The sequence below is a fragment of the Peromyscus californicus genome, unplaced genomic scaffold (assembly GCF_007827085.1).
Source record: "Peromyscus californicus insignis strain IS unplaced genomic scaffold, ASM782708v3 Scaffold_18__1_contigs__length_77618521, whole genome shotgun sequence".
In the NCBI taxonomy this organism is placed as follows: Eukaryota; Metazoa; Chordata; class Mammalia; order Rodentia; family Cricetidae; genus Peromyscus; species Peromyscus californicus.
The window spans coordinates 5,823,492-5,836,243 of NW_026294480.1; the positions used below are offsets into that span (position 1 = coordinate 5,823,492).

Below are 12,752 nucleotides of genomic sequence, written 5' to 3' on the forward strand. Positions count from 1 at the left end.
CCCTTTTAATAATAAATTAAAATACAAAGTCATGGATTTTAGTGTGGCATTTTCATACTCCCATTTCTTTTAGAGGCAGAGTCTTCATTAGCCCAGGCTGACCTTGAACTCATTGTGAAACCAAAGATGACCTTGAACTTCTGATCTCCCTGCCTCCTCCTCCAGAGTGCTGGGTTTGAGGCATGTGTCCCCTGGCTTCGGTTCTTCATTATCCTTTGATCATTTTCCTTTCATTTTAAAATCTCAGTCTTTCGGTTCTTCCTTTTCCCGCCATTGGTTTCTCTGTTTGCCCACCAAGCCCTTCTGCTTCCTCTTCCTAGATACTAGCACTAATGACCAGCTATCAGCATTTGCTTTTAACTCTGATTCTTGTTGGCAATGTAGGTAGAAACAGAGATGCCTGCTTCCTTGACCTTTAAAACAATAAGCATTTGGGTTGATATGTTTATAAATGATCTCACAGCACAGCTTTGAGGGCCCAAGCTGTGTGGGAGAAGGAATGAAGCTAGGTGCATCTTGAATCTGTGGTTCTGAGTCCATGCACACTAAACTCCTGTGCCTAAGAGTCTCTCCAAGTTCTGTTTGTCACTTGATTCTGCTGCATGAATAGAGAAAAAGTTCCCGTCGCTTTGTCCACATCTATTTCAGTGAACAACAAGCCTAGGGGTGGAATATAACAAGATTCTTATTACACGGTATATTTAAAATACATTGTCATAATTTATTCTAAAACTTGAGAATTTTTAATTTTATAATTTCAAAAGTGTCTTGCAGTAACTAGATAATACCTAATTGGTTATGATATGGAATCTGAGATGGATATGTGTTTTCCTTGAAGTGATAAGGATTTATGTTTTCTATTCTAAATCTTCAGTATCATGGGTATTTATCACTCTCAATACAGAGAGAAAATCATTGATTAGAATCATTTTTATCTTCAGAAAAATACCACTCCTACTCCATAGGCTGCAAACATAGAAGTAATGTTTTAATTGACCGGAGTCCAGCCAGCTATTATTGTCTGCCAGAGTCTGAGCTAGATAAGAATGATAGTTTCTTGGATCTGGATCTTCGTACTTCATCCCTGCTTCTACAGAACACGGGTCTGAGTGTGTTCTGTATCGTCAACACCACTAGATATAGTATTCATTACACAATAATGATGCCCTCCCTTTAACCCCTGACCCTTTAATATCTTGTACGTTCTGAGAGTAAAGGGCCACCATACTGGGTAACAGATTCAAAGATATTGCCAACCCCTGTTAAAGCCCTGCCGTTTGATCAACATGTGAGATACACATCTGGTTCCCTGTATGCTGGTGCGAGGAGGCCTTGCAGAGCCAGTTAATGTGGCTCCTGTACCAGCCACATCATTAACAGCTCCTGTTCCAGCCAAACAGCACTGACTCGAGCTCTGCACCAGCCTCTCGGGAAATTGCCTGAGGAAAAAAATCTACCCAAGGATTGAGCTCAAAACATGAGTCCTCATGAAGAGTTAAGACCCACATTCTTCATTTTTTGTATCAGAGACTGTAGGTAGGGGGTGCACCATAGTATCGAGTAAGAGGGAAAAGAAAGAATTGATTGCTTCAAATGATGTCATTTGAGGAAAAGTGAAATAGACTCCAAGTCACAAAGATGCTGTTGAGAAATATCAATGTTTTCTTCGTTGAAATAATGAGAAAAGCCCACACTTGCGAGTTCCTTGCCAGTGCCTTATGTTTAAGTCTCTGAAAGGCCAAGGAGGTGGATAAACAAACTGAGACAAGAGAGTGTAATTGACTGACAGAAAGTCTTGCAGCTGCGGGAAATTGCATCCGAGTTGCTGACTGGTCTTTCACCCTCTAACGGCCTCTTATTTATTCGGCATCAACTTACTTGATAGTTGTGTTGACATTCTACATGTCACACTGCTTGTGACAACAGTATTTTAGGAGTAATTCAAAAACAGCATATGACATAGGTAAAGAAATCTAAGTGCTGCTTATCAGTGCCGTAGGGGGTTATCTCACATTGAGGTTTAGTTAGGTCTACCAGGACTACCACTCTATAAACTTGGAAGTAGTCTCTATTAGGAAGATTGAAACCCATCTCCCTAGAGATTCCCTGGAGAATTCCTCAGATACTGGCTGTCATATTAGATAAAGTGCACTGTCCTCGTGTGACCATGTGACTCACTCCTGGATGGAGCTCTCTGTGCTCTACCCTCTGACCTACACTGAAATCAGGCTCAGTGGTTCCTCCATTGAGAAGTGGACGCAAGAGCAGCCATGAGGCACCGTAGTGCAGGGCAGAGCCCATGGAAAATGGAGAGGGAACCTCAGCTCCCATTCCCTGACAATTGTGATTCCTTCTTGTAGCAGCAGAGCTTCAGTTGCCATGCTCTCTGGACAATGGGGTGGAAGCATCCCACATCTACTTCAATAAAGAAAGTATACTGTAGGCGGAAGTTTCTGTACGACCAGCAACTCCCAAATACCCCCCAGCAATTCCCAAATACCTGGCAGCCACTTCTCAAATAACTGACTCAGAGGCTTACTATAAATTGTAAATGCTCAGCCGGTAGCTCAGGCTTATTACTAACTAGTTCTTACACTTAAATTAACCCATAATTCTTATCTATGTTTAGCCACACGGCTTGGTACCTTTTCTCAGTATGACATTCTCATCTTGCTTCCTCTGTGTCTGGCTGGCAACTCCTGACTCTGCCTTTCTTCATCTTCAGTTCAATTGTCCCACCTAACCTTATTCTGCCTGGCTATTGGCCAAAACAGCTTTATTTATCAACCAATGAGAGCAACACGTATTCACAGCATACAGAAAGATAATCTCATAGCAGTATACAGTGTACTTATAATGGGACTTTGCCTTTACAAAGAGGGAACATCTATAGCATGATGGGCCTTAGAGAATAATTATGAGTGAAATAAACCAGTCACCAGGGGAAAATGTATGATCCCACATATTCAAGGTGTTTAGAATAGTCAAAATCATGGAAACTGGAGGGCAAGAAGATGGCTTAGTAAGTAAAGGCACTTGGTAAAGGTGCCTGCCACCAAGCCTGATGCATAAATTCAATCCCCCAGAACCCATATGGTGGTAGGTGGGAATTAACTCTCTCTTGTAAGTTGTCCTTTGACCTCTGACCTCCACCTAACACACATCAAATAATGAATATAATTTAAGAAATATAAGTTATTCTGATTACTGGAGCCCCACCCTGTCCAGCCTCCCTCCACCCCTCTTCATCCTCCCCTCCTCCCTACTGTTCCCTTTCAAACATCCATGAAGAGCCAAATGGCTACTCTTGGTGCTCAGCCCTAAACAGGACATTTATACCACTGCTGATAAAGCATAGGGATCATTGTAGAAGAGAGGAAAGAAAGAATGTAAGAGCCAGAAGATGAGGAGAGGTGGTGTGGAATGCTGACTTCGGGGCAGTCATGTCTTCGAGCAGCTGTGGCTGCATACACTGACCCTCAAATGACTAGCCCTACCAACAGTCAGTCACAGACCAGAGAGGGAGTGTTGACTACTGATAGATTCTAGGGGAGGAAGTCATTGGCGTTATTTAGTTGTAGGCTCACTGAGGTACCCAGCAGGCTCCAGTGGATAGTTCCTAGTGCATGGACACATAGATCATATGGTGAAAATCAGTGGATCTCAGAGAAAGAGGAACGTTTGAAATAAAATTTTAAAAGAGAACTTCTCTGATGACAGTTGAGCTAGGCACCAGGCCCAGCACAATTGTCATCAGAGAGACTTTACCCAGCAGCTAATGGAAACAGATGCAGAGATCCACAGCCAAACATTAGACAGAGCTCAGGAAAACCTGCAGAAGAGTGGGAGGAAGGAGTGTAGGAGCCAGTGGGGTCAAAGGTATCACAAGAAAACCCACAGAACCAACTAACCTAGACTCATAGGGACTCACAGAAACTGAACCAACAGCCAGGGAGCCTTGCTTGGGACCGACGTAGGTGCTCTGCATGCATGTTACAGCTGTGTAGCTTGGTCTTCTTGTGGGACTCCTAACAGTGGGAGCAGGGGCTGTCTCTGACTCTGTTGCCTGCTTCTGGGACCCTTTCCTTCTACTGGATTGCCTCATCCAGCCTTAGTAGAAGAGGAGGTGCCTAGTCTCACTGCAACTTGATATACCACAGCTGACTGACATCCATGGGAGGCACGCCCATATCTGAAGAGAAACGGAGAGGAGGAGGGATGGATGTGGGAGCAGAGGTGGGGAAGAGGGACGGTGAAGAGAGGAGGGAGGGGAAACTTTGGTTGGGGTGTAAAAACAAAGAAAAAATAAATAAACAAAAAAGTATAGGAAAAAGTGTGAAAGAGACTAAGAAACTTTTGCAAAGTCATCTTAATAAATAATCCTTGATGAATAATATATTACTTTTATACATATTGGCCAAACTATTTTTGAGCAATCATGATTATGTTTAATAGACAAGTTATTATTTTTCTAAAACTTTAGAATATATATTATTTCTGAATAAATGCCTATATTTTACCTGGGGGGGGGAAGAGAGAGAGAGAACTCTGTAGAAGAATGAATCACCAATAGCATGATAGGAAACCATCTGTCATTGTATATCTTATATGTAGATTCAGTCAGTCAGCAAACTAAGTCTACACTCTTGGTCTGTTCTTATGACCAGCTGCTGCTGCAGTAAGAGAAATGGGAGATCTGTTGATCTGTTTTCTCCATAAATCAACTAAATTTATCATTATTGTTTCAGATGAAGCATCCATTCAGTACATCCCCCAGAGTGACTTAATTAAGTGAAATTTTCCCTCTGCCAAAATTACCTAAAATCATAATTTCAGGTCTGTCTGAAAAGACATGCAATCATATCATACCTTTTTCATAGATGCTTAATTTGTTCTTAATTTGACAGCCTAGCCAACGTAATTTTAATAAGGTTTGTGACTTGGTACGAGCCCTGAGGGAGGGATAGAATCCATTTGTTTAATCTCTGAAAAGTGTTGGTGTTTTAAACACCGTCATTTTCTGCTTCAGAGAATACACTAAACAGTAGTATGTCTCTTCTTTCTCTTTCCCCACAGCAATGCAGCAAGAAAGCCTCGGCTTCTCTCCTGTGGCTTTTGAAGTCATCAGGCATCATCGCCACCCGCCCATGGCCACGGATCTCTCTGACGATAGTCACCACTGCCATCATATTAATCATGGCTGTGTTCAACATGGTGAGCTCCTGGGCTGGGTCAGGGTTCACACTACACAGAGCCTTTCTTCTATGGTCTGCCTCGTGGGGTGGGTGGATGGGTTGGTTTGTTGATCGGTTGGTTGGTTGGTTGGTTGGTTGGTTGGCTTCATCTGGTTTGGTTTGGTTTGGTTTGGTTTGATTTGTTATGTGTATGGGTGTTTTTGCTTGTGTGTCTGTCTACCCACCACATGCATGCCTGGTGCCAGCTGAGGCCAGAAGAGAGCATCAGATCCCTTGGAACTGGAGTTACAGAGGGATGGTTGTTAGCTACAGTGTGGGTTCTGGGCCTCAAACCTGGACCCTCTGGAGAACAGCCAGCACGCTCAACTGCTGAGCCCCCTCTCCAGCCTTGAGTCTTGCAGTCTGGAAATTTACCCATAACGTCTTTGTGACACCAGTTGCCTCCTGCCTGTTGAACCCAGCCTCTCACGGTTACTGCTGTCCGTCTGAGAACAGAGATGCTTTGCTTAGGCCACTGTGTGAGAAAGATGTCTTTGTGGAATAGTTTTCTGCGTCTTGTCTTTTGGTGGCTGCTCAGCAGCTACTGAAGTAACAGGGCAGGCAATCAGGGTAGCACCAGAGAGATAGCATCCAAGCCAGGACAGCCAGCTGAAGGCGCTGCCCTGCAGGCTAGGAGGCCTGACTGCAAACCCCAATTCTCCCTAGACTGTGATGGCAGGATAGATTCTCATCACACGTCACAGGTTCCAGCTCCACTCCTTAGAGTTGAGTACTAAAACCTCTGTCATAGTGGGTCTAAGAACCAAATATAAGCCCATGTTCTCACCAAGCCTAAGTTAGTACCCTGGTTATAGAGCCATGGAACCAATGGTCACTCTTTTCATTTCCATATCGTTACTTGTTTTACCTCCAAAAAAACACTTGGGCCATCACTGTGCTTAGGGTGTATCCTTATTAGTACCCTCACACCATCAACATCATCATCATCATCGTCTGAGTTAGGGTTACAATTGCTGCAATCAAACACCATGACCAAACCTATCTTGGGAATGAAAGGGTTTATTTTGCTTACATTTCCACATCACCGTTCATCACAGAAGGAAGTTAGGGAAGGAACTCAAACAGACCAGGAACCTGGAGGTGGGAGCTGATTTAGAGGCTGTGGAGGGGTGCTGATTACTGGCTTGCTTTTCACTGCTTGCTCAGCCTGCTTTATTACAGAATCCAGGACCACTAACCCAGGGATGGCACCACCCACAATGGGCTGGGCCCTCCTCCATCAATAAATTACTAATTAAGAAAATATATACATGCTTACCTATTGCCCAATCTTATGGGGACATTTCTTTCTATTGAGGCTCCCTCCTCTCTGATGACTCTAGCTTGTTTCAATTTATCTTAAAAACTAGCCAGGATAATCATCATCAGAAGGTACTTTGCCCAGTATATATTGCAGACATTTCTAGTGGCTGGGGAAAAAATGGCAGCACCTTGAACAGTTCTTTCTCCCCAGAAGCATAGATTAAGGATATGGTGACAGATTAGACATAAGGTATTAATAATAAATGATTTAATGTCCCCACAAGGTAGAAAGCATTCATTCAAAACAACAACAAAAATGATGTATATAAATGTCTAAGTATGCCTCAAGCATTGTTAGATGCTGAGAAGCCAGGGCGTGCTCTGGCTCTGAGGAGCTCACAGTGGAAAGTGGGAGACTGCCAGCTGGGTAGAGCAATCAGCAAATCGTCCTAAAACACAGTGGGGAGGGCAGGACAGCATGGGGGGTCAGGAGCAGGTGGGGAGATACACTGGGGAGAGCAGTAGAGCATGGAGAGGGTCAGAAGGAGGTGGGGTGGACCTGAGTTTTTAATACTAGAGTGGAGTTTACCCCAGAAAGGAATTGAAATCAAAGAGAAAATGGGAAAAAGATTAAGATAGATGGCCTTTGAATCTAAGAGCAGAAACTTGCCAAGTAGTGAAAGACAAGGAAGCAAGTAAACACCTTGAATGCTGATATTAGCACCCCATGACATAAAGATCATAGTTACTCCCAGAGCCCTGGAAATTCTAGGAGGCTAACACAGCTGGAGTCTAGACAGGACAGTATCCAGCTGCAAGGGTGACATGACTTCACGAGCTGTTTTTTACCTGCCTAGAAATGATCTTGGAGCCCCCCTAAACCAGCTCTGCCTGCTTGTCTTCCCCTTCCTCCACCCAGAAGACTTCTGCGGGCAAATGGCAGAGAGGCAATCAAGGGTCACTGCCTGGGAACTGCAGGAGTATCTGTGATTCTTAAAATTGGCTCCTCGTGTTCAACTTGGAGCCTGTATTTGTGCATTAGTCCTACTGACCATCATCAAACGCCCTGGGAGAGCATACCGTAGAACACTCAAAGCATCCTGGTAGAATAAATCTGTAAGAGCAGCTACATCAGAAGCAAAGTCTACCATGGAGACATGGGCAGAGGAATAGCCCAGGGAAGACAACAGGCTGCTGTGGCTGTAGTTCTGGGTTGTTTGTATGGTCACAGGGTTGTGTTCAGTTACCCTAAGAAGGTGAGGTCCTCCTCACCCTGCATCTGTGTTTGCCTGTGTGGTTAGAGAATCAGTGAGTTGACACATTTTCACAAAGCTGACCTTCACTGGCCAGCAGCACCACATACCAGCTATAGAAACTCGACAATAGGATATCTACATACTCAATAATGAGTTCCAAGCTATAGTGCTTACCGAGCATTCAGAAGGCCCTGGAGTCAATCCCCAGAACTGCATGACCCAAGCATGATGATAAATGCCTCCAGTGTGACATGGAGACAGGAGGATCAGAAGCTCAAGGTCATCCTTGGCTACATGAGACACTGTCTTAAAGAAGCAAAAAGAAGATGTAAGTTCTTTTCTTTATTACATAAATTTGAAGTGTGGAACATGATATTTTGGTGTGCAGATATACACTAAAATAATTACTATGAGTAAATAGTTTAGGGTGTCCATCACCTCTCTGTTTACTGCATGCAAGTGAGTGTGTGTGTGTGTGTGTGTGTTGTGTATAGACTAGAATCTACTCTTAGCAAATTTTCAATATACATAATACCATGTTCTCCTACCATGAATTGAAATTCCAGACTTAAACATCCTACACAACTGTGATTTTTATCCATCAACCATATCTAGGCTTTCTTCCCCTTGGTAACCACTATTCTGTCTGTATCAGATCACACCCAAGTAAGATCATGAAGTAGTTTTCTATCTGTGATTGATTTGTTTCACTTAGCATAATGACCTCCAGATTTGGCCATGACAGGATTCCCTAAGACTAGTAATATCTTTGTGTTACATGCTGCATTTTCTTTATTCATCTATCAATAATAACAAGTCAGGGTTGTTTCTCAAGGTGGTGGTTGTGATTGATGCCACAATTAACATGGAACTGATATCTCTTTGATGAGGTCTTCATTGGAGTATTCTTCATAAGGAGTAGCCATTTATTAGTTCTTAATGAATGCATGTGTAGGTAATTAATAATGAGATAAGTACACAATGCTTTATAAAACAAACCATTTCTTTTTGTAAAATCCAGTTTGACCTTACTCAGCTAAGATTTATCAACTACTGTTTTGTAAGAGAATGTAACTGGGAAATGTTTGGTCTGGAAACTACCTGTGTCCCAGGTAGGATAACTGATAATGATTGATAGGCAGTTTAATCACCAAGTAGACATGTTTGACAAGTTTGCTGTGGGATGTTCTGTATGGCAAACGTGTTGCTGATTAGTCAATAAATAAAACACTGATTGGCCATTGGCTAGGCAGGAAGTGTAGGCGGGACAAGGAGGAGAATAAAGCTGGGAAGTGGAAGGCTGAGTCAGAGAGACACTGCCAGCCGCCACGATGATAAACAGCATGTGAAGATCCCGGTAAGCCACGAGCCATGTGGAAAGGTATAGATTTATAGAAATGGATTAATTTAAGCTGTAAGAACAGTTAGCAAGAAGCCTGCCATGGCCATACAGTTTGTAAGCAAAGTAAGTCTCTGTGTTTACTTGGTCGGGTTTGAGTGACTGTGGGCCAGGCAGGAAAACTCTAGCTACACAAGTTGAGCATTTTGGGGGAGAAATATTTCTCCACCATGACTATGATCCATTTAGAGAGAACAAATCTGCCTTCAGTACCAGAAATGCATCTTGCAGTGTTTTTCTTCTTTCTTAACAAGAAAGGAGTGTGGCAATATATTGTGTACCCTAATAAAATTTGCCTGAAGATCAGAGAGACAAAGAAACAAGCCACTGCCACGTCTTACCTCTAGGACTCCTCAGACTGAAAGGCCTTCTAATTCCTGTCTCCTCATGCCTTATATACCTTTCTCCACCCAACCATTACTTCCTGGGATTAAAGGCATGTGTACTTCCCAAGCAAAGGTATGAGATCTCAAGTGCTGGGATTAAAGGAGCATGATTCCCAAGTACGCATGATTCCCAAGTACTGGGATTAAAGGTGTATGCCACCACTGCCTAGCTCTGTTTCTCTCCTAGACTGAGTCAATCTCATGTAGTCTAGGGTGGCTTTGAACTCACAGAGATCCAGACAGATCTCTATGCTAGGACTAAAGGTGAGTGCCACCACTCCCTGGCTTCTATGTTTAATCTAGTGGCTTTTTCTGTCCTCTGATCTTCCGGCAAATTTTATTAGGGTACACAATATAACACCACAAAGGAGCATACTGTCAGGTAGGGATAGTATCAGGAGACACATGCAAAGCTGATGGAGAAGAAGGAATTGTAAGAAAAGAAAGAAATACAGTCCTATCCCCAAGCCAGGCAACCTTTGGGAAGATAAGGCTGGAGCTGAATAGCTTCCTTGCCTCTCCTGTCCATCACAGAGAGGGGGGACAGTACTACTCCTTTCTCCCAGGTGGGATGGACATCATGTTTATTGGCCCTCTGTTGGCTCTTTCACATGCAGGGTTTCTTGTGGTTATGTCATAGCAAGATCATAAAGTGGTATAAAAGCTGACACTGTGTACTGAAAGGCAGCAGCTTTTCCTATGTAGGTATAGAACTTTCCCATGAGTTTTTATTAATCACAGGACCTGTGCTATGGGCCTTGCCTGTGATTGCACCTGGATTCATAGAGACATGCTTTCCATGCACACTAACCCCTAGACCCAGCCTCCTGGCTCTCCTCAGCAGGTGGTGCTCAGGTAGCCCTGGGCTCCTTGGATCAGAGTGGACAGAATACAACAGATCCCAGAGGGTGTGGTCATTGGAAATGGGCTCCCTTGTCCTTGCTGTCATTGGGGAAGATGCTACCCTTCCACTGGAATACAGGCAAAAACCATTCTCCCTCCATACTGTTACCTGCTCACACCATTACGTCTGTGTCTTCCTTCCTGACCCTCCTCCCAGATGTCCATCCCGCTGAGCTTCCTATACAACACAGTGCCTTTGGAACACACTGTACAAACAAGTTGAGCCCTCCGCTCCCAAGCTGTACATCTACTTCTCTGCATTTAGCCCAAGGAGGTTGATCCAGGAATGGGCTCATGTATCATAACAAGAATGGTAGCTCTTGTGTTTGTCGAGAGGGAGAGTGATAGATGTGTACGTGTGCATGTTTGCTGAAGTCCCTGGGGAAAATCAAAGTGGTTTCCTGCCAGAAATTTTCATTTGTTAAAAAGTCATAGTCAGCTCCTCAGGTATAGTCAGCTTTGGGACAAAGCAAAGGTGTCTTTTCTTTTTCCATTTTTAATTAAGCTGTAATTATATCACTTCCCCCTTCCCTCTCCTCCCTCTGACTCCTTCCATGTCACCTGCATGTGTATCAGAGACCTTTTTCTTCTATTCCCTTTTTAAAATACTTATCGTCAGGGATGAAGTGACGGCTCATTTGTTAAGAGCATATGCTGCTCTTGCAGAGGACCTAGTTTCAACTCCTCGAACTCCCATGGCAATTCACAATCATCATAACTCCATCTCCAGGACATCTGACACATCTCCTACCTTCTGCAGGCACCAGGCATGCATGTGATGCATGTACATACACACAGGCAAAAAAACTCACATGTGTAAAATAAAAATAAATAAATCCTTTAAAGACGTATTTATTATTGAATAAAATGTCACATAAAATGTCCAATTTAACCCCTTTAAAATGTCCAGTTTAACCCCTTTGCCTTGTACAGTCCCGTGGCATTAATTATACTTGCAAAGTAATGGAGTTGTTGCTACTGTCTGTTCCTCCCTCTCCAGCCCCTGCTCACATTTTCCCTTCCGGTCCTCACAGATTTGTTTGTGGTAGATGCTCCAGTGAGTGAAATCCCGCAGGAAGGTCCTCTTGTATCTGTCTTGTCTCACAGAGCATGCTGTGTTCACAACTCTCGTTTTCTTATTGATGCCATGGCCCTTCTGTGACGGATGAGTTTCAGTGTGCCCCATCTTCCCAGCCAACAGCCAGCAGCCCCTTTCCGCAACTTCTCTACGCTCCACTGCCATTGTCCTGTACACCTAAGATGGGACAAATGTAGTCAGGGCAATCTGCGAGAGCTAGAGGCTGTGGGTAGCCTCCCTGTGCCGCTGACTGTGGAAATGGGCAGGGTACATGGGAGCTCTGCCCAGATTTCACGTCGTATATGGCTTTTCCAAGCCTGCACTTCAATAGCCCTGAGAATGTCCAGATGAGTTGTATATGAAATGACCTCAGAGATATCACCAGGATATATCTCAAGTATTCCATATTCATCTATGTGATGCTAAATGTCTCAATAAAAATTGGAGGAAAATATTACTTTACTATATTTTTTCTAATATAAGGTGTCGGTATTAAATTACAAACGGCCTTGTTTTGTTCTGCCTGAGTTTCCAGCTGACTGTTTAGAGTCCCATGTAAAAATGCTGGATAATTAATGAAAAAAGAGGCCATGAATTTTGAAAGACAGGAAGGAGGGGTGCTTGGGGAGAGGAAAGGGAAGGGGGAAATAATGTGATTATATTATAATCTCAAAAAATAAAAGAATAGCCTGCCACCATTGTTGCTGACCATGTGATGATGTCATCAAGCACTAGCCCATGTTTTTGAGAAACTTTCAGGGGATCTGTTATGAATAAATCAAGCATAAACTTGTGACTCAGACAGGCAAGAGTTAACTGAAGTCAAGCAGTAAACAACCCGGACTTCTAATGACATCACCAGGCACAAATCCCCATGTCAAATCCTGTGTTCACAGTTCACGGTACTTGGAAAACATGCTTCTGATTGAGATTAAATAGCTGGGAAGTATAAAATTTGGAAGAAAAGTCCAATATTCATGGTGTTCTTAACACTCAATGAGACTATCTTTTTCAAGGCAATATAAATTTTACAGTTGTTACCAAAACTTTAGAAATTAAAGTGGCTCCAATAAGGAGTGCCCTAAATAATCATGGTACTGGAAATTCATTCTCTGAAGAGAAGTGAGGTGGCTTAACAGGAAGAATGGGAAAGAGGACTAGGAAAACATCTTGCTGTGGAGATGTGTAAATACTAGGAAGTTAACAGAAGTGTAGTCAGGAAGCATTCTTGTG

At 43.2% G+C, this 12,752-nt stretch overlaps 1 protein-coding gene across 2 annotated transcripts in view; it reads left to right on the top strand.

Annotated features, from left to right (window-relative positions):
• Positions 1 to 12,752, top strand: part of Adcy2 (adenylate cyclase 2) — a 382,099-nt gene that overhangs the window by 315,275 nt on the left and 54,072 nt on the right. For both annotated transcript variants that reach the window (XM_052742939.1, XM_052742940.1), the window contains exon 16: positions 5,077 to 5,214. In XM_052742939.1, coding sequence (XP_052598899.1) covers positions 5,077 to 5,214 — 138 coding nt within the window. The remainder of the gene's footprint in view (positions 1 to 5,076; positions 5,215 to 12,752) is intronic.